Raw genomic sequence first — 27,552 nt, 5'->3', positions numbered from 1 at the left:
ATTGTTTATTTACTAATATTGTGCTATGGTAATAATATAATATATTGTGTATACATATAATATTGATAATAATATTATAATGTAATACAATATATTTATTTATTTATTACAGTATTTCTACCCTGCCCTTCTCATGCAGTAGGGGATTCAGGGCGGCTAATAATAACAATAATAATACAATGTTGTATAATATAATAATATTAATTATATATTAAATGTAATATTACTAATAATAATATGGTATAGTGATATGGTACACTATAGTAATCTATAATGCTAATATTGTGCTATGCTAATAATATAATATATTGTATGGACATACAACTTGTAAGCCGCTCTGAGTCCCCTTTGGGGGTGAGAGAGGGTGTGGTATAAATGTAGCAAATAAATAAATAAATAATTGTTGTTGGGGGGTTTTTTGCACTACAAATAAGACATGTGTAGTGTGCATAGGAATTTGTTCGTCCCCCCCCCCCCCCCCCCCAAATGATCATTTGGCCCCTAAACAATCTAAGGGACCATGAACTGGCCCTCTTTAAAAGTTTGAGGACCCCTGTTCTAGAACATGGCCATACAGCCCGGAAAACTCACAGCAACCCAGTTATTCCGGCCATGAAAGCCTTCGACAACACAATGATACATGTTTTGGTCCAACTAAAATGCACAAAACCCATATTTGCTAGCCTTTGAAGCTCCATTAGCTCATCTTCTTGTAGCAAACCATGCATTGCGGCTTTATCCATGCAGCAGAGCAGATCGAGAAACTGCTATTCCTTAAAGCAGAGATGTCCAAACTAGCTCTCCAGGCATTTGGACTTCAACTCCCAGAAGCCTCAGCTGCATTGGCAAATGGTTAAGAATTCTGGGAGCTGAAGTCCACAACTCCTGGAAGATCAGAGTTTGGGAAACTCTCTGCCACATCTTTCAGCTTCAGGAAGACCCTTTGCGCCTGCGTGTTTGGTGACGGCTATTTTTCTACCCACTCTAAATATGCCGGTGGTAGCGCCTCCGAAAAAGGCACACGCATGCGCCGCGCGGTCGACGGCTTGCGGAAGAGTCGTTGGTTCCTTGTCACTCTCCAGTGCTCTGGCCAATGAGAGGCGGGTTGGCATGGCAACAAGGCACTAGGGAGGCACGCTCCTCCCCTGAGTTTGTTGGCGGGAGACTGCTGAGGGAGTCAGGAGAGTGAGGTGAGGAAAATAGTGGATAATGGGAGTTGCGTGCCAGCCTGAGGAAGATATCTGTGAAGGGAATCAACTTATAATGATTATTTAAAGGGGTGAAAGTTCAGGGATTTTGAGGGACCAAACATGTTGAGGGCACCATTGAAATAGATAGGAATATGAGGTGCATAAACTGTGTATGGAGTTGAGGCCTACCTGGGAAAGGGAAACTGGAAAACTGGAACAGTTGGGGATAAGGTACTCGTGGTTAGACCAGGCATAGGCAAACTTAGTGCAGTGGTTCGACCAGGCATGGGCAAACTTGGGCCTTCTCTCTAGGTGTCTTGGACTTCAACTCCCACCATTCCTAACAGCCTCAGGCCCCTTCCTTTTCCTCCTCAGCCGCTTAAACTGTTAGGAATGGTGGGAGTTGACGTCCAAGACACCTGGAGAGAAAGCCCATGTTTGCCTATGCCTAGTTTAAACAGTTCTTCCTCTATGCATGAGTCAGGGCATTGTGGGCAAGGATACAGATGTGGAGTTGTTTATTCTGCTCCATAATCGCACAAGGTGGAGGATTTTTCAAGGTACTGCCATTTAGCCAGGTTGTCTTTTGATCTGCCCACTCCACTTCTGAGTCTGTTCAGGGACTTCCATGTTTGCCCCTGGAGCAAGACTCTCATCCAGTTGGAACTGCCTGATCTTTCCACCCACACGGATATTCTTGCTGTTGGTGAAGGAACATTAAGAGAAGTGGTGGTTCTCATTTAACTTGTCCTTGATTTAAGTCTACTGGGAGGAGGTTGATAGCCATATGGTGAATGGCTTTCACAGTGTTTAACCTTATTTCTCTCACAATTGGCAGCAACTCTCCATCACACAGTGTTTACTAAATGTTAGTGTTTGATCTAAGGTGACGCCAAGATATTTAGGGTGGGAACAGTGTTCAAGCCTTTGGCCTTCCCAGGTAACTTTCAATTTCCTCTTGGCTTCACGGTTACATAGGTGGAAAGCACACACTTGTGTCTTGGCAGAGTTAGGCTTCAGGTGGTTATCTCTGTAGAAGCTGGAGAGATCTTTCAGGGCATTAGTAAGTTGGTGTTCAACTGTTTCAAAGTCTTTTGCTTGTGTTGTTATATCAAGGTCATCAGCATCTATGGGACATGAGAGAAGCCCCCCCCCCCCAGAGGATGCTAACACTTCTGGGCTTCCCCTGGACAATGTCTTTGAAGACCTCATAAGCGACTTGCAGTGTCCTCAATTCACTTCTGACATGATAAAAAATCAGCATATATAAAGCTCTTTGTGAGTGGTGTCTGTGGCGTTAGTAAAAATGTTAAATAAGGTTGGTGCAAGAACGCTGCCTTGAGGTAAACCATTCTTTTGCTTCCTCCTACTTTTCTTGACCTGAAAATCCACATAGAAGCTGCGGTTTTCTGAAAGAGTCTGAATAGTTTTGTAAAATCATAGTCCTGGGTGATATGGTAGACTTTATGTATCATTTTCCTGTGTTTTACCGTGTCATAGGCTGCTGTAAGGTCCACAAAAACTGCTCCTGTAATGCAACCTTTCTCATAGCCTTCCTCGATATACTCGCTCAGGTTAAGGATTTGATCTGTGCAGGTGGAGTTGGAGTACAAAAAAAATAACATTTCTAAGGTTATTTCTAGTGGGTTTGTGTAACAAAGGAGAGCTCAGTAATACCCCAGAGCATAGGATCTGAAGCCAAAATGACTTTAACAGATTAGGGAGCTGGGCCAAAACTAACAAAATAAATTGCAACAGAGATAAATGCACAGTACTCACTCAGGCAATAAAAATGAAATGCATGGGTATTGGATGGGTGATACCTGGCTTGAAAACATAACATGTGAAAGGGATCTAGGAGTCTCAGTAGACCACAAGCCGAACATGAGCCAACAATGTAATGAGGCAGCTCAAAAAGTCAATGTGATTCTATGCTGTATAGTCTAGATCAAGGGACATGTTTTAGAGACTATTTTATGTATATATTTAACAATCATAGAATTGTGAAATTGAAGAGGATCAGCTAGTCTTATCACCTGGGGATGTAGGAAATCCACAACTAAAGGATTCCCGGCAGATTCTGATCTAAGCTTTGTTTAAAAACTGAGGCTGGATATACACTGCCACATAATGGAGTTTCAGAATGCAGATTAGCTGCATTAAACTGGATTATATGGCAATTTAGACTCATATAATCAGTTCAATGCAGTTAATCTGTATTCTGAAACTATTATATGGCAGTGTAGATCCAACCTGAGAGGGTCCATCATCAGTCAAAGCAATCAATTCCAGTGTCAAACAGCCCTTACTGTCAGAGCGTTCTTCCTTAATGCATTGTCAAAACCTTCATATAATCTAAATCAATTGACAGCTTTTTGCCAGCTTTTTTAGCACTTCCATTTATCTCTTTAGTACTTTTACTTATCTCTTACTATGTGAATTAAATCAGATTGAAGATTTTTATCAATATAAGCAAGGCCTGTAGAAATGTGATGATGTATCTTTGATGAGGAAAAGGCAGTACCACACTTGAGAGGGAAAGGAGGCAGGTGGTAGAGCCACCACTAAGCCTTGGACAGCAAAGAATGTGAGCAGCTGCTTTTGAAAAGGGTATGGAGTACAAGTAACTGGCGCTCTGAACATGTGTCCAAGAGGTGTATGTGTGTGGGGGGAGACTTTGATCAGGGAGTGGGCTGGCTGCTGAAAATGGAACGTTCTTTGTCTTCTTAGTAATGCCAAAATGGAAAACAAAAGGAAGGCTTCTAAAGGAGGTTCCAGCATGGGGGAACCCACATTGTCCCAACGGAAAAAGTCACGAGGGGATTGGGAGGAAGATGCTCCATCCCAGTTTGAGGAGGAACTGGCCTTTCTGGATGAGGTGGAGTCTGAGATGGCTTTGGAGGCAAAGGAAACACAGCTGGTACCTGATGACATCCCCCTTGGTGAGTTAGATGGGGACAAAATAGGGGGGACACTCCCTGAATAGGTGAGGCTGAAGGGTTTTTGGGACGCAGTGAAAAAGCAGTGAAGCAGCTAGGAAGCCAGTTTCCATCTATCATCCAAAGCATTGCTTTGTTGTGACAGGCAGCTCTTGGTTTTTGCCATGAAAATATGATAAAAATAATTCTATATTTTCTTGTTTTTTGAAAATTATGTATATTTTTGTTACAGGATTAACACTTTATTTAGTAATGAATTTGCATTCCTTTAAAAATGTACTAAGTCAGAGTTTCTCAAACTGTGCTACACTTCAGCTCCCACTATTCCTAATAGTTGATAAGCTGGCTGGGATTTCTGGGAGCTGAGGTCCAAAACACCCGGAGAAGCACAGTTTGAGGAACACTGCATTAAGTAATTAATGTAATATTCTCAGTAGTTTGGATTTTACAGTTGTTCTGTTGTGCTTCCCTGAGTAACAGAACAAGGTAGGACACATCACATATCTTAATTTTTCAAGTATCAATTCAACACTTGACCTTTCTCCTTTTTTGTGCAGTGCCTCTTTTTCCTGATTTTTCCAACAAGCAAACTGATTTTGGGAAGAATATATTTTTTAGTTTTTCAGGATTTGGGAATCCAAAAGAGGATTGATGCTCACTTCTATTCTTGGTTTCTGCCTTCCCTTCAGGTAATCTCTTCTCATCGGTGAGGAACCCCAAGTGGCAGAGACCACCGCCTCCTGAAATAAATCCCAAAGAGGATGCTCTATGTTTCCAGCAAGTGGAACTAGATTACTACGTAGGTGAGTATGTGCACAGGTTGAGCTACTGATAGAGAATGCTTGGAGACATTGCAGGGCAAATGGATTGGAACTACCTGGTTCTGTTTTTCTTTCTGGTAAAGGGCTTGTAGAACAAGATAAATCCTTTGTCTGACTAAACAATGAATCTTTGCTGCTGGAGAGGAAGTTCTGATGCTGTTATAATTCTTGGGGCTTTTGATAACTACAGTAGCCCCACAATGTTCCCAGCTGTGCTTGCCAGGCAGAATAGGCAAGGTCTGGAATTCCCCAGAAAAACTGGAATCCCATTTTTCTATTTTTTGAATTATGGGCTTGCCTTTTAAAAATGTGTGTGTGTACACACAAACACACATATACAGTCAGCCGTTCACATTCACTGGATTTAGGGACACAGAGACCCTTCAAAAGTGAAAAACTATAAATAATAAATTTGCTGTTATCCCTAAGAGAACATCTCTCTCGAAATACCTAGTTACCAGTTGTTTGTACTGGAGTTATCTAGACATTCCTAAAGAGGTGTTCTCTCTAGGAATCTCTAGGTCCTCCAGCACAACTCTGTAGTCAGCTTAGAATATTCATCTTGGTGATTCCCTTCTTTAGGTTTGTTCATGAGAGAGACCCAATGTTCCAAAATACACTGCTTTTTTCAATGTTTTTTACTACTCTAGGCATGCAGTTAACTTTTCCATCAATGTAATCTCTCGGAATTTATTCTACTAGCATTCATATTTATATTTTCCCACAACATTATTGACTTTCAATGAATGATCTAGTTTTCTTCTCTTACTGGATATAGGAACTCACATTCCTGGGTTCCCAGGATCTACCCAGGGTCCAGTTCCTGTTTTAAGGATGTTTGGTGTCACTGAAGCTGGCAATAGCCTCTGCTGCCACATCCATGGTTTTGCCCCCTATTTCTATGTGCCTGCACAGACTGGTGAGTGTGCAAATACAGTGCGGGAAAGGGAATATACCAAATCCTCTTTTCTCCATGCAAACACTTTTCTATTTTCTTTCTTCCCCAGGGTTCAAAGCAGATCATCTAGCTGAGTTTCAGCGGGAGCTGAACGCAGCTGTCCTCCGAGACATGCGGTCGAACAAGGATAATCTGAGCCAAGTTGTTTTGGCAGTGGAAATCTGCAACAAACAAAGTGAGCACTTATGAAGAATGGGTGTGTATTTGTGCAGTTAGTGAAGTAAGGCCCAGATTTGGAATGCTTGCTATCTCTAAAACTACAGCAGCCTTGCTCTAGTAGTGTTTTGAACAAATTTGCCCTTTTCTCCTTTTTCTTACAATATGATATACAGTCTTTGCTAGATGTACAGAATTGGTGATGAGGAGATGCAGATATTGAAGCTGTTGATTATAGTGTACAAGTTAGGGCATGGAAGACATGTGAGTTTGTGATAGGAGGATCCACACTCCTCAAAAGATACCAAATTCTTTGTTTGACCTCTCACCATAGACATGTATGGCTACCATGGGGAAAATTTCATACCTTTCCTGAAAATTACTATGGCAATGCCACGACTAATTGCCCCAGCAAAAAGGTTGCTAGAACAAGGGCTACGATGTGGAACTTTAGGAGTACACAACTATCAAGCGTTTGAGGCCAATATTGATTTTGAAATCAGGTAGGACCCTCTATTGGCACACTTTTCTTTCCTTCTTTAAAAACCTATTTTCTTATGTTCCTCTGTTTCGCCTACTAATATTGTACAGTCTTGGCAAATTGATATTTTCTGTGGTTTTAGTTACTGGATAGAGTTTTTTTTGTGTTCTCACATGTTTTGTTTTTGGCAAAACTGTTGCTTGACTGGGATCATGCAGATGGTGCATGAGGGAAAGCACTTCTGGAAAGCACTTGTATTGAAAGTAACTGTTGTCCCCGTGTGCTTACTGCTATCATCTGATTACTTTCAGCCCTTCCCCTTTATGGTTTATGAAATTTCTTTTCTTAATTTTTCTACAGCCTTGTTTGTAAACTTCTTTATGATAATTTGTTGTTTAGATAGGCAATACAAAAATACATCAAAGATAAAATAAATGTGAAGCTGATAGGGAAGAAATGAATTTTCAACTTTTCAGCTCCAACATAGACAAGATTTGTCTTCCAACTTAGGTTCATGGTGGACCGGGACGTTGTTGGATGCAACTGGATTGAATTACCTGCTGGAAAGTATCGCTTGAGGCAAGAACAGTCTGCTGGAGAATCTAGCAAGGAGAATCCACCAAAGGTGCTGGAAGTTGGAATAAGGGCTTGTGGGAAAGGTTTTGTTTCTAATTTTTTAGGTAGAAAACTTGTCTTTACCCAGCAATTAATTCAGCAAGAACCTTCAGTCTGTTAGTGAGAAATGTGTAATGCTACCGTTTCTGTTATGTAACAGTTCCCATTCTGCCTGACCAGTGTAAATGAAGTTTCTGGACATTGGTGCCCACTATTATCTGGAGGGCAACAGGTTGTCCACTCTTGCTTGAGGAGTTGAAATCATATTTACAACTATGACTATCTTTGTCAGGATCAAATGAGATTTCCTGAGGAAGGGATGTGGAGCTGGCATGTGTGCGAGTCCTTGTAATACTTTTGATGAAGGTATCTGGCCAAAACGTGCTGGTATAGGGGTCTAATTAATTGTGAGATAGCCAGAGAAGGGAAATTTGTCTGAAAGATGTGAATGCATCATTTGTGAGTTTAAAATTCAAAAGCACCCAAGAGCTTTTAAAACTGAAGGATGTTTGGTGTTTTACAAGGTGTGGGGAAATGGGAGGATGCTTGTTAAAGATTGTAAGACCCCTTCAGTTATTCTGCCTTTTCCTCCCAACTTGTAGGTGTCGCTCTGTCAGCTGGAGGCTGATGTGGCTTGGATGGATTTCATTAGCTACCCACCCGAGGGAGAATGGCAGCGCATTGCACCTTTGCGTGTGCTCAGTTTTGATATTGAATGTGCTGGGCGCAAAGGTATATTGGAAATTGAGGGGTGATGTGTGGCATAGTAAAATGAATTCAGATTCTGAGTGTAGGAGGCTAGTTATCCAAAATCCTCCTGAGTAATCACCTGTTTTATAACTATAAATGGAGTAGTGTGACATGAATAGGCCTCTTTGGAATATCAGCCATAGAAATGACTGTCCTTTGGCTCAGTCTCACAGAGATTTGTGAAGGGTTTCCAGCCCATTAAAGGCTGTTCTGTTAGAAGGTGGCTTGTGCACCAGATCTGGCAAGCCAAGATTTGCAGTTTGTCCTGGCTAAAAAGATTATGTTGGCTATATGCACCAAGCAGAATCTTTGAGTAAATTAAGCAACTGAATCAATAGTGAAAGGTTATAGTCACTGAATTTAAAGGCAAACAATTACTTAACAATATTGTTAGAAACACAATGTCTTTTGCTGGTTATAAGGCTCAGAACTGACCTAAAAAGTCACCTTTTCCCCAGAGTGGGGCAGACTGTGGGCTGAGAGGTTGTGAGATGAACCCCGTGTTGTGTTTCTACTATAAGGACTTAAACTATTACAGTGAATTCATTCTGTTTTGACATCTAAGTGAATGTCTATCCTCATAATCCTGTAGTTCCCAAAATTGGGTCCTCGATAGTTTTGAACCAGAACTCCCAGCATCCTTGCCCAATGAACATGGAGCTTCTGAAAGCTGATGTCGAACAACAATCTGAGAACCTCGGTTTGGGAATTACTGGGATAACTGCTGAATGAGAAGATGACAGGAAGGTTGAGCATTTCTGATGCTAACTATCCCCTTGTGTTTTTCTACTCAGGCATTTTCCCTGAACCAGAGAAGGACCCTGTAATCCAGATTGCCAACATGGTCCAACGCCAGGGAGAGAAGGACCCCTTTGTGCGCAATGTCTTCACTTTGCAGAGCTGTGCCCCAATTGTTGGTTCCCAGGTGCTCTGCTTCCAAAAAGAGGGCGAACTACTCAAGGTAATAAGCTGCAGTTTCAGGGCTACAAGGGAAGCAGAGTTTGGGAAGAGTTACTTTGTTTGGATTACAACAGCAATAATGACACTGCTGACTGTGGGATTTGGAGATTTGTAGTTCACAGAAATAATTTATCACAACTCCAAAGACAGGTTCAATTTGAGGACAACAGTCAGCTGAAGACAGGTGGTAGGGAACCAGTGCTGTAGAAAGATACAACATGAACTCATAAAGAAAAGGTGTTTATGAATTTGGGAATTATATCTGAATATGTGTGAGAGGGAACAATTTTCCAGCTCTTGCATACCAGGCCTTTAGGGACCCAGTTGGGCTTCAGTACTTGCTCTGCTAGTAGACCAAGTGAGACAACTACCAGAAAAGGCAGATGCAAGGAAGAGGCAGCAGTGTTTGAAATCCCTGGCAATTCCTTTCTGTTGGAAGACAAAGTTGTGTGTGCCACATGCCATATCTGTTACCTTTTAAGGTGACATGCTGCCCTTAAGTATGCTTGAGGATGCTGTTCCATCTCTGCTATTAAAACATGATTCAGCTGACAAGCCAGTCAGTGTCTATATGCATAATGAAAGAGGGGGTATTTTTTTTCACTTGCCTCAAACACAGAATGCCTTGAGCTGATCCCATTGTGACATTCCAACAGTAAAGAAGCTGAAGATTGATAGCAGATTTGACTGTTTAAAGATTTTCTTGACAGCCCTCCTCCTTTTTCAAAATGTTTTGATCTATGTTAAAACATAAGAGATTATTAACATACTTCCCTTAAGAATATTTCAGGCCTCTTATTCAATAACATCTTTGTGGGTAAAAGGTTTGAATGAGTCAGGAGCTGGGTTCATGGCTGTTCTATTCATTGAGAGTTTCTGCCGGTCAGGTTCACAGAATTGCAGTAGACAGACTAGTGGTAGCAGTATGTGGAAAATTCCTATGATAGAAACATTGCTTTTCTTCCAGGCCTGGGCAGAATTCATACGGACTGTGGACCCAGACATTATCACTGGCTATAACATCCAGAATTTTGACCTTCCTTATCTCATAAACCGTGCTCAGACTCTAAAGGTAAGCACTACTTCCTGGCTGTTCTCCCTGGATGCAGCTCTGTCCCCATTCACTCATTAATCAAATGCTGTACCTTCACTCATCCTTCCTTCAAACTCAGTGCAGATTTCTTAATGTCCACATAGACTGCTTTGTCACAATCTCCGCTTCAGAGGAAGACAAGGGCAAACCCCATTTGAACAAATAAAACCTGGAGAAGAAGCTAATGAAGGATGAAAAGCTTGCATATATTTTGTGCTGATAGTCCAATAAAGGTGTTGTTTTGCAGATTTTGGACTGTTGTATTTTGTTTGTTAATGGTTTTTAATTCTACCATGCTTCAATACCATAGTAGTTTAACGTAATTTTGACATAAAATGACATAAAAACAAAGTAAAAGCTTTGTTTTTACTTGTATAATTTTACTTGTATTTATTTATTTTTATATGGTGAAGTGCATAGTTTAGAGAGATGGGTTGGTTGTGAATAAAACAATAAATTCTCAGTATGTTAACCAATTTTTGGGCATAGCTGCTGTCCTTGAAACAGTGCAGAAAATTTCATAAATATACAAAAGTATGTTTTTCCCTTTCTTTTGTATTCATTTACAATATTTTTAATCCACAGTTCAGCCACAAAACAGGAGACAAGCAAAAGGGAATGGCAGTAAGGGATGAGATTAGGTTCAGTTGATACTGTCTTTTCTCTTCCACTGAGGTCCTGGCAGAGGCAGTTGAGATGGAAGGAGGACCTTTCATCTGCTTCTGGGCTAAGTCACAATGGAGCAGTGCTTGCGTCTTTTCTTCTTCCAAGTCTAAGACAGTAACAGTTGGGAGGAAGGGATTGTCTTTTTTCAGCTGCTGGAATTTAGGCATGATACAGAGGTGCCTATCTGTTATTCTGTCCCAATGATGCCTCAATAGTGACAGTTGGGATGGAGGAGGGCCTTCCAGTTGCTTCTAGGCACAATGGAGCTATGCCTGCCTCTTCTCTCCCTTGATGATCCAGAGTTCTTACAATAATTTTGTACTAGAAATAATTCAAATTATTTTTTTAAAAACCTTGCATAGGTATCTTTTTGTCACTCAAAATGTGTTTCATCAATTAACTGATTGCCTACCATAGCCTCACCTGTATCCTTCACTGCATTCCTTGCATTCTTATGTTAGATGCCTCCCAATTCAATTTCTGCCTTCCCAGGTCTCAACATTTCCTTTCCTGGGCCGTATTCCTGCCCGCAAGTCTGTTATCCGTGACTCTTCCTTCCAGTCCAAGCAGATGGGCCGGAGAGAGAATAAAGTAATTAACACAGAAGGCAGAGCCCAGTTTGATCTGCTTCAGGTAAGAAAGACTAGTAGTCCTGTGTTGCAGGTGGCAAAGGGACACATGAGTGGCAGAATTGTGTGTGTAGTGGGGTGGGGTGGGGGTGGGTATTCTGTCTAGAACAAATAATTGTGCCCGGTCAGCATGGGCACTGACCATGCTTCCTGTGGAATTAAGAGTAATTTTCCCAACCTTTGCTGTGAAATAGTAATAGACAAGACATACAAATTTTGAATAAGACCATGATAACATGTTGGCTCTTAGCTTGACTTTTCTCTCCCTTCCAGGTTCTGCTACGGGATTACAAACTGCGCTCCTATACTTTGAATGCTGTTAGTTATCACTTCCTTCAGGAGCAGAAAGAAGATGTGCAGCACTCCATTATCACAGACCTACAGGTAACAATTCGTAGGCAGGTCATGTTGCTGACTAGTTTTTTTCACTATTAAGCAAACTGTTGAGTTTTCTTCTTGAGCATCCATTTGGTCTCCATCTGTTGTGTGATGACTTTATAGGGAACATTTTATCGTCTGAATGGTGCTGGACTTTAGTCCCCATCAATCAGCATGGCTATTTGCAAAGGATTGTGCGAGTTGCAAAATTTATGTGGTTTTTTTTCTTTTTCCTCTCTTTGCAGAATGGTACAGAACAATCACGTCGGCGGTTGGCTGTGTATTGTCTTAAAGATGCCTACCTGCCCCTTCGTCTCTTGGAGAAGCTCATGTGTGTCATCAACTACATGGAGATGGCAAGAGTCACTGGTGTCCCTCTCAGCTATCTCTTGGCACGAGGACAACAAATCAAAGTTGTCTCCCAGCTCCTGCGACAGGTGAGGGGCAACTGGATTTTTTGCAACCAGACCAAAATACAGATGATGATGCAGTGATTAATAGGAGCCATATGGCTTTAATCAGAACAAATCCTGCTAAACCAATCTTATATTTTTTTTTATCAGATCAGTAGTTTAGTAGATGATGGGAATGCTGTGTATATCATTTATCTGGATTTTAGCAAAGCATTTAATAAGATCCCCTATCTTGGGGGATTGCCTCAGGGTTCTGTCTCATCAATAATTTTTATCAATTTGCAGATTTTAAAAATTGAGAGGGGTAGCTAACAATGGAAGATAAGATCAGAATTCCATTGGAATGAAATTTAATAAGCATAATTTTTACAAATGAAAGATTAGGAATATAATTCAAAAACACTAATGAATTAGAAACTTAGTCTGAAAGTAATAAAATGAAGTGCGATAGAAGCAAAGGCAAAATTCTATATTTAGGTGACAAAAAATGCACAGGTATGAGATGGCTCAATGGTACTACATGTGAAAAGGATTGTGCTTCATAAGCTGAACATAAGTCAACAGTGTGGATGGAGCAAAGAAGACAAATGTCGTCTTAGCATTAACAGAAGTATACTGTTCAATTCAAGGGAAGTAATAGTCCTGCTATGTTCTGCGTTGGTGAGGCTTATCTGAAGTATTGCGTTCTGTTCTGGACACCTCATTTTAAATAGGATATAGCAAGTTCAGAGAAGGGCAACAAAATTGATAACAGATATGGAGAACAAAAAATAGGGTGACTTCGAGATTTCTCAGAGTTGTCCCAAGTCAAAGTCGACTGGATGACAGCTAACAAACAACATCACAAAATAACCAATAATTTTATAACTGAACAGGCCCATTCCAAGTCAAAGTTTAATAGCCAGTTCTCTTTTTGCTGCTATTCATATCTACTTCAGCCTTCCTCCAAATTGTTCATGGTGGCATATTTTAATCTGATGGATAATTGTTTCTTTGTAGCCCATGTGAACCTGGGTCTTTCCAGTCCTTGCTTCTACATTACACTGGTTTTCTTTTACTTTAGATAAAGCAGCCTGTTCCTTTTATTCTCTTGTTTTGTTTCCTATTGTTATAGTTTACCCTGCAGGTCTTTAGATTTTCCTTTAGATTTCTAGCTTGTCAGTCTACATTTCTCTTTTAAGGAGAAGTGCTAGAATGTCACTGCACTGTCTTGCTTACTTCAGTCACTTAATTGAAACAACACGAAAATAATAAATCAATTGTTCCTTGCCCATGGCAACTAAATGTCTGGGCAATTATAGGGTTGTGAATAAAGTCAGGCAGCTCTGGTGTTGAGTTGACTGGCCTTGCCAGAAACACTTTCACAACATGCCTCAACTATCCACCATTTGCCAGTGGCAAGACGGAACATTGTCTCATGTTAGTCAGCAAAATGCCTTGTATGTCAAAAAATATTTTATAAATCAGATGAGGACAACGTGGTTCTTCAGATATTGTTAGACTGATGCTCCCAGGATTTTCCTCTATTGCCTATGCTTGCTATGGCTGATGCGAGTTGCAGATCTTCTCCACTACTGATATAAAATAACATAATAATAATAATAATAATAATAATAATAATAATAATAATAATAATAATAATAATAAAAGGTACTAGGCATGGAGGTAACACATAAGTTGCTGGAACAGTCCAATTTGAGGATGAAGTTACAGATGATAGAAAGTACCAAAAAACCTCTCTTATCTCTACCTAAAGGCTGTGAAGCAAAACCTGGTGATGCCAGTGGTCAAGTCAGAAGGAGGGGAGGACTATGCTGGTGCGACTGTCATTGAACCACTTAAGGGGTAAGAATGGCTGGAGCTGAACTTGAGGAATTAAAGTTCTCAGAGAAGTAGGGATGGAAGTTAACCTGGAGATTGATTAAACTAATTGAAGCCATGGGGCCTTAAAGCATTGGTTTTCACCCCAAAAGAGAGATGGACACCAGGAGGGATCAAGTGAAAGCTCTTGGGCCCAACTGATAAGAAAGGGAGGAGACAGAGGACTATAACAGGCCTCTTTTTTCTTTTTAGCTATTACGATGTGCCCATTGCTACCTTGGATTTCTCCTCCCTGTACCCTTCCATCATGATGGCTCACAATCTTTGCTATACAACACTGTTGCAACAGGGAGCAGTGGAGCGCCACGGGTGAGTGAAGGAGGACCTGAACAGGTGCCTTTGTAGCTGGGCTGCATGGTGTTTTAAAAGGGAGGATTGCACAGGTATGGTAGGAGCCAAGCAACCACACATTGTCCCACTCATCGAGATAGAATAAGGAGATCCTTTTCTGATGCCATTTTTACATGGGACTGGTGCAAGAAAGAAAACTCAGGTTACTGGGATACAAGCTTACCTAACTTTTCATTCTGATCTCAATCTCATGACCCCCTCGCTTTTATGCAAAAGGAATGATTTCCCCTACCAAGATTTTGAAATCAAAACTGGGACTTGTGGGAAGCAAGCCAGGTGCAGGAATAAGGCTGTACCCAAATGAGGTGTGTTCCTAGAGAATAGTTGGTGAGATCAGAAAACAGATGGTGCTATGTAAAAAAAAGTAGTCAAACTCCAAGTTAGTTTGCTTTTTTCCCATAGGCTTTCAGCAGACAAGTTCATTCGTACTCCAACTGGGGACCATTTTGTGAAGGCATCCGTTCGCAAAGGGTTGCTCCCTGAGATTCTGGAGAACTTATTGGCTGCCCGCAAAAGGTGAAAGGGACAGAATTGGAATGACTAAAAGGAAGGGTGGAAACCTGGTTATCTTGCAGAAGGTATCAGTTTCAAGTCATCAGGATTTAGAACAGTGATTCTCAACCTGGGGTCCCCAGATGTTTTTGGCCTTCAACTCCCAGAAATCCTAACAGCTGGTTAAACTGGTTGGGATTTCTGAGAGGTGTAGGCCAAAAACATCTGGAAACCCCAGGTTGAGAACCACTAATTTAGAAGAACTGCCAACTGAGATTTCGATAGCTGCTGCTGGTCAGAACAGATAATGTTTGGGCAGGAGAGATGGTCATCCAAATCCTCTGAAAGCATCTTCATATATAGGAGCCACAAACTGTGTGCTTTGCAGAATAGGTTTGTTTTTGTTTGTTTGGTTTTTTTGTTTTTGTTTTTTGCTGGCTGGAGATAAGATTTAGAGAAGAGAAATCTTGGGTTTAAGAAAAGAGAGATACATAACAGAGAGTGGATATTTAAGAAACTGGGTATAGAAACTTAAAACATGTGAGCTTTTGGAATAGCTGACAGAAGGGAAGAGGATGGATGGGAGGATTCTGGAGGTCATCATCCAAAAAAGCATGGTATCTAGTAATTTTTTGACCAGAAAGTTTAGAAGCCAGGAACCCGTGACTACTAAAAGCTGGAGTTCATTTAAGGATGTGGATCTGGAATTTCAAAATTAGCAAAGATCTTCTTGCCAAATAGAACTGGTAAGAGAGGCCACTGTGGGATTGTTGGTGGTTCTATCTCCTTGTGTCCCTCTTTGGCTTAGGGCAAAGACAGAGCTGAAGCAAGAGACAGATCCATTCAAGCGCCAGGTGCTGGATGGACGACAGCTGGCCCTCAAGGTCAGCGCCAACTCAGTTTATGGCTTCACTGGGGCACAAGTGGGCAAACTGCCATGTCTGGAGATCTCTCAGGTAATACTGGTTTGTCTTAAAGTTAGGGGATTTCTCGGGTTATGATTTTCTTTAACACATTAATGTCAACCGAATTCAGGAAGCTACTATTAACCCCTCTGTATTGCCAGATTAACCAGTTACATAGCAGCAGTAGGTGATACAAATAACTGTTAATCTATTCTTCATCTGATATCAAGATAATTTCAGTGAATCCCTATAAGTGCCCTTGTTGTGGTGATTTTTGGCCTTGTCTTGCTATCTGCCCACACCTTGCTTAATTTGTTAGCAATGAAGTCCTATACAGATCTCAAAAATAAGTTATTGTTTTCAGTGAGCTTCCTCCTGTATAAATGTATATAAGATTGGAGCCTAAAAATCATTAAATGAACTAGGTCTTTGCAGTTGGTTGGTAGTAAGTTCAAGACAGAGGAAGTATTACATGACATGTCATGTATTTTAATTTCATGTACTTCATTACCAGAAGATGCAGTAACTGCTTCTTTCTTAAAAGGCTAGATACTATAATGGGGAAAATATCTGAAACAAGCTTTGCACAGGATGAGATTAATTAGATTGAGCTGTGTTTTACAGCCTGAGGAACTTGTATCAAATCTTCCACCTAAATGCATTTGCGGAGACCTGGCAAGGTGTCAACACTGACCTTGTAATTTGTCCAAATTCATAAGAATTGTACTGGGGAAGTAGTTTAATGTACAGTCAGTGGTAGGATCCTTGAGCCTGTTCATTTGTCCCCGTCCAAATAATCCTATATTTACATACAGTAATCCTTCTTTCTGCAGAGTGTGACAGGATTTGGGCGTCAGATGATAGAGAAGACAAAGCAGCTAGTGGAATCCAAGTATACTATTGCCAATGGCTACAGTGCTGATGCTAAGGTACAAAGAATGGATTCAGAGTGTGAAAAAATTACTTTTTGGGCCCCAGTTTCTAGACCCTCACTGTTAGCAAAGCCAGTGAGTGTGTTGACTTGATGACTGAATTCAATGCAGTGTGGTTTTCCAAGCTTTTTGTGGGTTCTTTATATCAGGATTTCCCAAAATATAGCCCCTGGTCTGGATGCAGCCCTCCAAGGTCATTTACCTGGCCCCTGCTCTAATGTTAGACTTGGGGTCATCCTAAGTCTGAAACAACTTGAAGGCATGCAATAACACTCTTAATTAACCTGACTATCTCATCGGCCAAAAGCAGGCCCACACTTCCCATTGAAATACTGGTAAGTTTATGCTGGTTAAAATCATTATTCAGTTTAAATACTGTATTGTTCTTTCACTTTTTTGCACTACAAATAAGATATGTGCAGTGTTTTTTCAAACTATAGTCACCCCCCCCCCAATATTCTGAAGGACAGTGGGCCAGCTCTCTGCTTTAAAAGTTTGAGATCCCCTGCATTATATAATGCTAGTCTTATAAATAAGAGAAAAAGGAGGATAATCTGGGTTTTTTTTGGTGGAGTTGACCTTTGGAGGACAATGTTAAAGTTGAGGAGAACTAAACTGTCCTTGCATAGAATCATAGAATAATAGGGCTGGAAGAGACCACATAGACCATCTAGTCTGTGCCATGCAGGAAAAGCACAATCAAAGCACCCCGAACAGATGGCCATCCAGCCTCTGCTTCTAAGCCTCAAAGGAAGGAGCTTCCACCACACTCCAAGGCAGGGAGTTCCACTGCTAAACAGCTCTTACAGTCAGGAAGTTCTTCTTAATGTTCAGGTCGAATCTCCTTTCCTGTTATTTGAACCCATTCCTCTGAGTCCTAGTTTTCAGGGCAGCAGAAAACAAGTCTGCTCCTTCCTACTCTTTGGTTATTTTATACCACATAGTTTCTTCAGTTAGTGTTGTTATGTTCTCAGTGACCATGGGTTTGGGAAGAGTCACGATACAGGGGTTTAAGAGAGTGACCAGGAAGGAAAAAGTATCTTGTAGCTGGTGCAGTGGTGATGGTGGTGGAACAAAGGGACAAGACAAAAGCTGCAGGAGGAAAAGACAGCAACCCCATATGGCTCATGTGGAGGTAGCTGGCAATGCTGTGGCTGGAAGCCTGTGAAACAAGGTGGGTAATAATTTTCAAAAGTTCAACTTCATGTTCTTCCACTGTAGGTAGTCTATGGGGACACAGACTCAGTCATGTGCCGTCTGGGAGTGCCATCAGTCGCAGAGGCCATGGAGATTGGCAGGGAGGCAGCAGCCTGGGTCTCCAGCCATTTTATTCCCCCCATCAAGCTAGAATTTGAGAAGGTGAGTGGAATGATGGGCTTCTCTCCTCCAGTGTGGACTGCCTTTGAAACAGTACAAGACTCACAAAGCACCACAACATTGCTACCATCCCAGGGCCCAGCTGAGGTTTTACAGCTCCCATAATGTTGCCTGTTTTGACTGGGTCATTGTATGAGTTGAATGGCAACATTTGGAGGCCAACGGGAAATGTCGTGTAAGAGGCAGGCATTTGGTAGTTATAAGAAAGGAGGAAGAACACTTAGAAAGATGGAGCACTTCTTGTAAGTCAGTAGATATTTCTTAAACTTTACAGGAATCTGCCTTGTGACGCTTTGAGAACCAAACTGCCATGATTTTAATTGCATAAGTGCCGTTGATGTGTACATTTTTTGTTATGTACAGTCAAGACAAAAATTGTTTACCTTGAAATGCAATTCCTGTAGCTCCTTAGAACTTCAGAAAATTGTCAGTGAGATGTTGAAAGAAAAACATCCATGTATTGTTTGTTTCATGCTAAAAATCAAGCCTCCCCACAAAAAACATTGTTGAGGAAAAAATCTTCTCACAGTCCTCCAGTCAGTGATACGTAATCCAAATTATAATTTTTTAAATTAGATTTCTGGTGACTTAGTGTTGTAACATGGTTTCTTGTTTTTTTCTCAATCTGTCCACCCACCAGGTATATTTTCCTTATCTCTTGATCAATAAGAAGCGCTATGCTGGCCTGTACTTCTCCTCCAACCCTGATACTCATGACAAAATGGACTGTAAAGGTATCGAGACTGTGCGCCGAGACAACTGTCCCCTTGTGGCAAATCTCATCAACACCTGTCTGCAGAAGCTGCTAATAGATCGGTCAGTGGATATCAATTGAAGTTTGGAGGAAGGCTCATTCCAAGCCAGGCCTGACCTTTAGCCTAACATGCATCTCTGAGTTGTTGGGGTGTATTGTGGGTGGAGGGGCAGTGAGTGCACCATACCTGAGTTAAAGTAGAACTTCTTTTCATTTCCTATATGCTAGAAGAAAACTGATTCTTAAATGACAGATTTTCTGTTATCTTGAAGTCCACCACTCCCCAGTCATCCTCAGTTTTTCAGTAACCCACTGGAGATCAGAATATTAAGTTCACTTTAACAGAGCTCATTTTATTTTGAAACAACGCCCTCATGGTTTGTTCTCTACATCTTCTTGAAGGGACCCTGCAGGTGCTGTGGCCCATGCTAAGGAGGTGATATCTGACCTGCTGTGCAACAGAGTTGATATCTCACAGTTGGTGATCACCAAGGAACTTACACGCACAGCAGATGAGTATGCAGGCCGCCAAGCCCATGTGGAACTGGCCGAGCGGTGAGTTGATAGGGGAAACAGGTGCCTCCTCACCACTCTTTTTCTTTTCAGGAGAATAGAGGCTCCTGGCCTCAGCACATTTCACATTTATTTAGAGGCATATTGACTAAACTTTTCACAAGTAAGAAACCTGTGACTTCCAGTTGTAGTACTTCAGTTCTTACCAGCCCAAAACACTATCATGGAGGGAGAACCATCAGCATTTCAATTCAACATCTGGAGGGCTACCGTGATGTCATCTCTAGAATATATGGCAATACCTTAAACGTAGTGAGACTCTTGCTGTCATTTCTGATTTGCAGAATCTTTACAAAATTTCCCATTGCTACCTGAAATCCTTATGACTGGGAATGCCAAGATCAAGTGTACATGTGTGTTCATCCCCTGAGTGATTGCTCCCATCTTGCTTTTTGATAGCATAGGCTCTGTTGTCAGAGACTTTGTTTTGCCTCACCTCTCCCTCTGCATAGTTTCCCCTGCCCTAAGCATGTCTTTGGGACATTTCTGTCCTCAGGATGGTGGAAGAAGGTGTGTGGGTGGGTGAGGTGGTGGGGCATCAATGAGGCATGACCAAAGGGAAGGGCAGAAATAGCCATGGCTCACACAGCTGCAAGTGGAACCTCTTGTGACGCCCACCCCTCTGCTGCGGGCTTCCTGTCTGGCTGCATCTTTTTCATCTGCTATACGAACACACACTAATATAACCAATCTTCTTTCTTTCGCTTGGCTGGTTTGCTACTTCTTGACAAACAAACTTTTGGACAATGAAAGTGTCTCTTCTTGCAAGGGCCATATAGGTGTGGCTGAAGGTAACACCAATTGCCTTTGAATTTCATTCTCTTAATGTCTCACCCCACCACTAGCCCCAATTATTTCTCAGCAGTCTGGTCAGGGAAAATATGTTAATAATGTTGCTATAATCACTCACTGGGTCATATGTTGAGTTTTCCATCTCCCACGTTTTAATCTCTTTAAATCTTGTGGTGGTGGTGGTGGTGGGGGGGGGGGGGTATTGAAAACCCCTTTTTCTTTTCCCTGCTTCCTTCTCTCCATTCAAAGCTCATTTGGATTCTGAAAATCTTCCTCATCCTTGATCCACAGTACCTTCCCTTCCCAAGTAAACTTTGAATGTTCTTGGCCCAGGTGGATCAGCAATTTCATCCTCTCAGCGATTCTGATCCACATGATGTTTACTGTGACTTGTCCCCTTAGGATGCGTCGACGAGATCCTGGCAGTGCTCCCAACCTGGGGGACCGAGTTCCTTATGTCATAATCGGTGCCGCCAAAGGTGTTGCAGCTTACATGAAATCAGAAGTGAGTGTGGAAAGAAAGCAGCAATGGGCAGTGGGGAAGCAAATATGGAGGGCAAGGCTGTCAATGGCCACTAATCATGTTGGCTATGCATTCCCATCAGTATCAGAAATGTTTCCTCTGTATAGCAGTGGCTAGGGAATATGATAAGGAAGATGCTCTTGTGCTTATGCTCTGTTAATGGGCTCTTCCCAAGATTAAAGGGATAACAGGACTGATAGGGGATTGATGTGACTGGTATATACCTGCAGGTGCACATGTGCTTTTGTAAAAATATATTTTATTTTAAAAACATAACTTTTAATTCCAATTATTTGTGTTATAATTAATCCTTAGGCCAGCAAAAAACTTCTTGGAAGAAAGCAGATAGGCAATATGCCTTAGAGAAGGCCACAATAGCAGGTCCTGTGTGGTTTAGGAAGCAATGTACACAAAGTATTCCTCCTACAGCTCTCTGTGGGTCTGCTTAATATCTAAATTGGGCCATGTTTGGGGATTAATTTGGTCATTTTATAGATGTGCTTGTGAGACACTTGCTCTCATCTATTGCTACACCTTTTCTTCTTAATCAGTTGAACGAGGAAGGAAAAGTCCAAGTTTAGGTATAGAACTCATGGGAAGATCAAGTCTCCAAACTGTCCCTATTCTTTCTTCATGTCCAGGTCAAAACCCTTCTAGTGCTCCATAACTGATCCCAAGGCTTGTTGCTTCTAATCAGAGCTGTTTATGTTCAAAGCTTTGGAAAGTTACTTTTTAGACAAGCATGCTGGCTGGGGAGTTCTGCAAGGGTGTTGTCTGCAAAGGTAACTTTCCTAATCTCTGTGTGTACGTGCACACATCCCCTTCAGACTTTCAAAGTAAAAGTTATGAGGTAACAACTCCTGAGAAGGAGTCAAAAATTGTGTGGTAATATGTAGTCATGATGCAGCTTCCGTGGCCCTCAGCAATGCTTACTTCCTGTTTACGTCTCCTTCTTCTGTATTTTTCAGGATCCTATCTATGTGCTGGAGAATAACCTGCCCATTGACACCCAGTATTACCTGGAGCAGCAGCTTGCCAAGCCCCTCCTGCGCATCTTTGAACCCATCTTGGGGGAGGGCAAGGCACAGAATATCCTGCTGAGTGAGTGCAGTTTATGGCTGCCCAAAGAGAGCAAAGATGGAACAGGGCTTGGATCAGAAACAGCAGTCTAGAATAATCAGGAGTATATTTTTGTGTGGAAGGACTACGAGCTCTATTGGTTATCACTAGGGTTGGTGACATTCAGTCTGGCAGCTTATAGTGTCACCCCCATGAAACTGCTCTGCACCAGACCTTACAGAATCTTGGATAATGGGGGTTAGAATAATAGAATAGTAGAGTTGGAAGAGACCTCATGGGCCATCCAGTCCAAACCCCTGCCAAGAAGCAGGAAATCACATTCAAAGCACCCCCGACAGATGGCCATCCAGCCTCTGTACTAAAGTACCTTATATCCATCCCTTTGCCCAGGTAAGCTACATTGAAGACCCAGCCAACATTGGGTGCCCACCACTCTTTCAAGCCTATATATAGATTTTTGAGGCTGGCTCCAAGAAGTGCTATGAGATTGTTCTAAGTTTCATGATGAAGATGCTACTGCAAGACCTGGGCCCAGGTCTGCTCTTAATAGTTGCTTGGAGTGACCTGAAGTTATAATGCTGGTCCGGTGCAACCCTCTACAGTGGTACTGGGGTGTGTGTATAAGCCTACTAATGTTACTCCTACATTGTATAGGCAGTCATTGTGTTATTCCCCTCCAATGATTTCACCTGGTAAAATTGGTGCACCTTTTTTTCTCCACTTCCCTAGTGATGCCACTGATGGCTGTGCTCAGTTTTGGAACCCAAGATAAATTGTTGTGTGCAAGATCATGTAATTCTGAGTGTTCTCAAGGCTCCAGTTTGTAAATCTTGAAGTCAGAGAAAAAAAAACCCTCAAAGTAGATCCTTCAAGGCTGGAATCCATGTGCCACTAGTCTAATGTGTCCCAAAGTGTCTCCTGTCTTACTGAAGCAAGAGAATCAAACCTCTTTTGGCTCCACTACAGACTTGTACACCTACCAGTTTCAAGATTTGACCCCCAACCTCAAGGATGAGTAGGTTGCGAAGAAAAGCAGGGGTGTCTTTGGAGGAGCTCCCACCGTAAACTTATCTCTCTTTGGCAGAGACTGGAAAGCTGTCTTCCTTTCCTGTCTGCCTTGAATTCCATGACAGAGACAATTTTAATCCCACCCTAAAAAAATTATTTGTAGGCACAAATAGCTTATCCTGTGGGGGATGCTTGTAAGGAAATTTGGCTACTGATAACATACCAACCCAAATTATTTTTTTCTTAGTGTCCTGGTTTTTCGGCCTGTAACTGGGGTTATTTAGGGCTCTGATTCAGAAAATTACATTGGATAGACCACATCAGCTCTAGTTTTTTTAATATATGGTTATCATGGTTTTCTATGGATGAGCAGATGGGAATGGGTAGATGGCATATGCTTTGTATCTAAAAAACTATAGCTGATAGGGAGAAACTGGTGCCATTTTTGGAATCAGTTGGACAGATATACCCGGAAACATGTCTAACATCTGAGGCACCAAAATGTGTTGACCAGTGATAATTTTTCACCACAGTAGAAAAGTGGAGTCAGAAGAGGAGCCCATGCACTGATCCCCCCCTTTCCAGTGCTTGTATAGAATCTAGGGTGGGCTCAATTCTTTCTTTCCCTCCCTTGCAGAAGGGGAACATACCCGCTGCAAAACGGTGTTGACAGCTAAAGTTGGAGGGCTCATGGCTTTTGCTACCAAACGAAGCACCTGCATCGGTTGCCGGGCTGTGCTCAACCACCATGGTGAGTATACCTCTGCCAAAATAAGTTCCTCCCCATCCCCCATTACATGCCTCTAACCAGCAGTAAATTTTGCAAGCTCTTATTGCCGGAACTTGCCACAGAGTGGAGTGTGTGTGTGTGTGTGTGTGTGTGTGTGTGTGTGTGTGTTACAGCCCTGTCTCTGTACTTTTATGACTGGCAGGAAGACCTCACATTTGATTAGCACTTTCCTAACCTCCACGGTTCTCCCTCTTTTCCAAATTTTGCAGGTGGGAGAAGAGGGGAGATTGCCTATAAATTGTGAAAGGTGGCCTAAAGATGAACATTTTTAGTTTCTCATGAGAGTTAATATCACCATCAACAGTCTGGAAAAAGGAAGCTCTCAACTTGTAATCCTGAGTTTTCTGGATTTGGGAGTATAAAAGCAATATTTGTTATCAGGGAATGTGGGACAGAGGTTGCAGTTGCATGTATGCTCTCCCTCTGCTTCTGTACAGACTGATTGACCACTCGGTGAACAGAAGAGTGGACAAGTAGCCCCTTAATTTGATCAAGCACAGCTGCAGTACTAGCTCCGTAACTACAACATGCATACCTGAAACCATAGATAATAGTGAACCTATGTTTTAACTATATTTGTGCCAGAACCATAGCATAAGTCACACTGAAGGACTAAAGAGGCCCCCAAATATTTTTGTGGGGGAATATTTTTTGTAGCATAAGTGATACTGAATATTGAGTCTGCAGATAAAAAAGCAATACTTTGTTCTTAGTTTCTAAAAGGACTGGGAATACAAACTTGTGACTTTGCCATGGGAGTTTACCAAAAACATCCTGAAAATTGAATTTGTACAAGGTATCTCTCTTGTGTGGAGATGCAAAATTATGGCAAGTTTGCTGCTTATGGTCCTGTGCTGTCATACCACAATACACCAGAACAAGACACATGATGACTCAAGCGAGTTAACCAAATCACATTTCAGCAGAAAGGTTATTTGACATTGACTAAAGTGTCCTTCTTAGCTCAGGACTTGAAAGAGTTACTCGTTTAGACAGTGACCTCCAGAGTCCACCAAATAGGTGAGGCATTTTGGGAATTATAGTCCAAAAAGGCAACTTTTCCAAGCTGTGTCTAGAGCATGATAAATAATGATTGGCCAGATCTTCTTTAAAAAAAATGTAAGCAGGTACCTCTTCTTCAGGCCACATTAGTTGTGATTTTCCTTGAGAAGGCATAGGTGGGAAAAATCCTGATGAAAACACTCAGTAAGTGGGAATTCCTTCTCACTTCCTGCTTTTCCACCAGGTGCTGTGTGCAAGTTCTGTCTGAGTCGCCAGTCTGAGCTCTATCAGAAGGAGGTAAGTAAATCTGTGGTAATATTAGTAGGATCAAGTGAAGCTAGCTCCATCCAGGAAGACACATCGGATTAATCATACTTGAAGGTTATAATTCGACAAATTCTTACAACAAGAAGAGGAAGCAGAAAAAGCAACAAGAAGAGGAAGCAGAAAAAGCAGTTAGAAAACCAAACTTTAAAAATGTTGTTTGCTAGCCTAGAAGAGAGGCCAAAGGATTGAACAGAAGTGTCCATGGCTCCAGTCTTACTCCAGTATTTTACTAGGCAACCTTAGAACAGAGGTGTAGACAGTACAGCCTACAAATCTTATGTTGCTCCTTAAGACTATTTTTGGGCCTCACCAGAAACCTTTTTTTAATGGCCCAGATCAAGCCCGTAGCCAGGATTTTGATTCGGGAGGGGCTGGGATTTTGGTTCGGGGGGGCTGAGTCTGGGTGAGAGAGGATCTACCCTAGCAAACCTTTGGTATCGTTATCCCAAAACCCCCATGCATATGGGAGATATTGAGCATGGTGATCAGATCATGACATGAATAAACATAACAGTTTAAATAATAAATGTAAGATCTTCTCACGGACCACCCTGAGAATTTCCGGGGGGGGGGGGGGGGCGGCTACATGCCTGGCCCAGATGGATGCCAAATGCTCTCTAGAAAATAGTTGTGGGGAAATTTTATGATGTTCCCCTTCCTGGGCAAATTTAGTCCCAGAGAAGATCTTTCTAACATAAAGTGACCTGAAAATTAAATTTGAAATTACTTATAAAAAGGGCTTTGTCTGGACCTAAAAGGATGAAATTGCTCCCCATCCCCCATTTGGTGACAAAAAAAATCAATTCTTTTGTGGAGGGTGCATGTTTTTGAAGTCTAATGAGGAGGACACTGTGCTCCTCTAACCTCTCACAGTTCCCTGACTTTTAATATGCTTTCTGATCCCTTTCTCTTGTCCTTCCCCTATACATTAATGCCTATAAGGTTCATGATGAAAGTCTAATGCAGTTCAAAAAAATTAAGTTTTTATTATTTTATTCCAGTGAGTTCAGGGCAAGTGTATGTGTTTCCCCTCCTCCTGACTTTATTCTCACAACCATCTTGTTAGGTAGGACAGGCTACGTAGGAGCATCTAACCCCAGGCCATGTAGTGAGATTCAGGGAGATCTGAACCTGGATCGGTAACAATGCAGTGGATGACCATTACATTTTGAAGGTTAAAGTGCAATATAAAGGCTGAGTCACATTTCAATTAGCCTGCCTGCTCTTCTCCCTTTTCCTTCTCACTTCATAGGTGACCTATCTAAGCTCTCTGGAGGAAAAGTTTTCACGCTTGTGGACCCAGTGCCAGCGCTGCCAAGGGAGTTTGCACGAGGATGTGCTGTGTACCAGGTGAGGGCCCACCACGCCCACACATGGCAGCTCCGGTTTTTACTGTTCCCACGGGATATTGGGCTGAAATATGGCTTTATGTCACCCCCAGGTGTTGACAGCTGCTTATCAGAGATGAACAGATGGCTCCCACGGAGAGGGAGTGGGGTGGGGGTACTCTTCAAGCGCTTTATTGCCTTTATAAATACAGCAGCTGTCAGAAGATGGGGAGTGGAGAGGGAGACTGTGCCGGTACACAAGTTATCAGCTGGGTTGTCTGCGTTTTCCAGCAGAGGAATGGGGCATGTTTGTGGGTAAAGTACAAAATTGTGCCGAGGCACTCAAGTCCTTTGTTTACCTGGCTGGGAAAAATAAATTGTAAAATCCTGAGGTGATAAAGTGGATGTTCAGCCACTTTTGAATGCTTTCCTATATGAAACACCCCTTGTCAATACACTTATCAAGATAGCAAAGGAAAAGATGTGAGAGTCACTTTCTCTGCTTTCTCTCATTAGTACTAACCTTGATTAAATCGTTCTGACATCAAAACCCCCTCATCCCAAGTCTGAAATAATGATGCAACTATAATGTTGCTTTCTGAACTGCAGCCTCTGAAATCCCATGTTGGTTGGCAGATATAGTCCAGAACATGTAATGTTTGCAGACCCTTCTCCTCCTTTACTCTCTCCTGCATAAGTGTTCCAAGGGAGAAACAAGTTGGTTAAATGAGGCAACACTATTCTGCAGGAAAACTCTTGTCTCATGGTGGCTTACACCATCAATAGCTCTTCTTTCATTCTCTTTTAGGGTGGTGGCCATTTTGTCTTCCCAGTCACTTCCTTCCTTCCTTGGAAGCTTTTAAACAGAGGTTGGATGGCCGTCTGTCAGGAATACTTTGTGCTTTTCCTGCATGGCAGAGGACTGGACTAGATGGCCCATGTGGTCTCGTCCAGCTCTATGATTCTACCAATCTATAACTCACTTTTCCTCCTGTTTTTCAGCCGTGACTGCCCCATCTTCTACATGCGGAAGAAAGTACAGAAGGACCTTGATGACCAAGAAGTCCTGATCTCACGCTTTGGCCCCCCTACATGGTGACACTTCCTTGACCTTTTTTGCCGTTCTTCATCAGAGTGAAACCCATTGCCACTGGCACATTTTTGAAGAGGGTATTAATCAAGGCACAACAGGCATAGAAAGCAACAGGGAATATTGTTCCCATGCAGTTTTGGAAATGTCTTCCATTGCTATGATGGGAGAGGTGCAGTAAAATGACTGTATATTGTAGAGAAAATGTGATGCTTGACCCACAAAGCTCTTTTGTAGTGGGTCGTGTTTTTGTAATGTGAATTTTTACAAATAAAGACTTACCATTTTGTTTCTTATA

General features: G+C 41.9%; 1 protein-coding gene across 1 annotated transcript; it reads left to right on the top strand.

Moving 5' to 3' along the window:
* The first annotated feature begins 1,039 nt into the window (after positions 1–1,039).
* On the top strand, positions 1,040–27,552 carry pold1 (DNA polymerase delta 1, catalytic subunit). The gene is made up of 27 exons (XM_003222716.4): positions 1,040–1,190; positions 3,921–4,132; positions 4,819–4,932; positions 5,729–5,869; positions 5,958–6,083; positions 6,399–6,567; positions 7,056–7,170; positions 7,763–7,892; positions 8,705–8,871; positions 9,838–9,942; positions 11,122–11,262; positions 11,532–11,642; positions 11,882–12,073; positions 13,806–13,894; positions 14,123–14,239; positions 14,684–14,797; positions 15,582–15,729; positions 16,512–16,607; positions 17,832–17,969; positions 18,628–18,803; positions 19,144–19,296; positions 20,509–20,611; positions 21,598–21,730; positions 23,355–23,468; positions 24,754–24,806; positions 26,089–26,186; positions 27,167–27,552. The coding sequence occupies exons 2-27, from the start codon at positions 3,931–3,933 to the stop codon at positions 27,261–27,263; spliced, it is 3,342 nt and encodes a 1,113-aa protein (XP_003222764.2). The 5' UTR covers positions 1,040–1,190; positions 3,921–3,930; the 3' UTR covers positions 27,264–27,552.

The sequence above is a fragment of the Anolis carolinensis genome, chromosome 6 (assembly GCF_035594765.1).
Source record: "Anolis carolinensis isolate JA03-04 chromosome 6, rAnoCar3.1.pri, whole genome shotgun sequence".
Lineage (NCBI taxonomy): Eukaryota > Metazoa > Chordata > Lepidosauria > Squamata > Dactyloidae > Anolis > Anolis carolinensis.
Note: the sequence above shows the minus strand (reverse complement) of the source record. Positions and strands in the feature narration are given on the sequence as shown.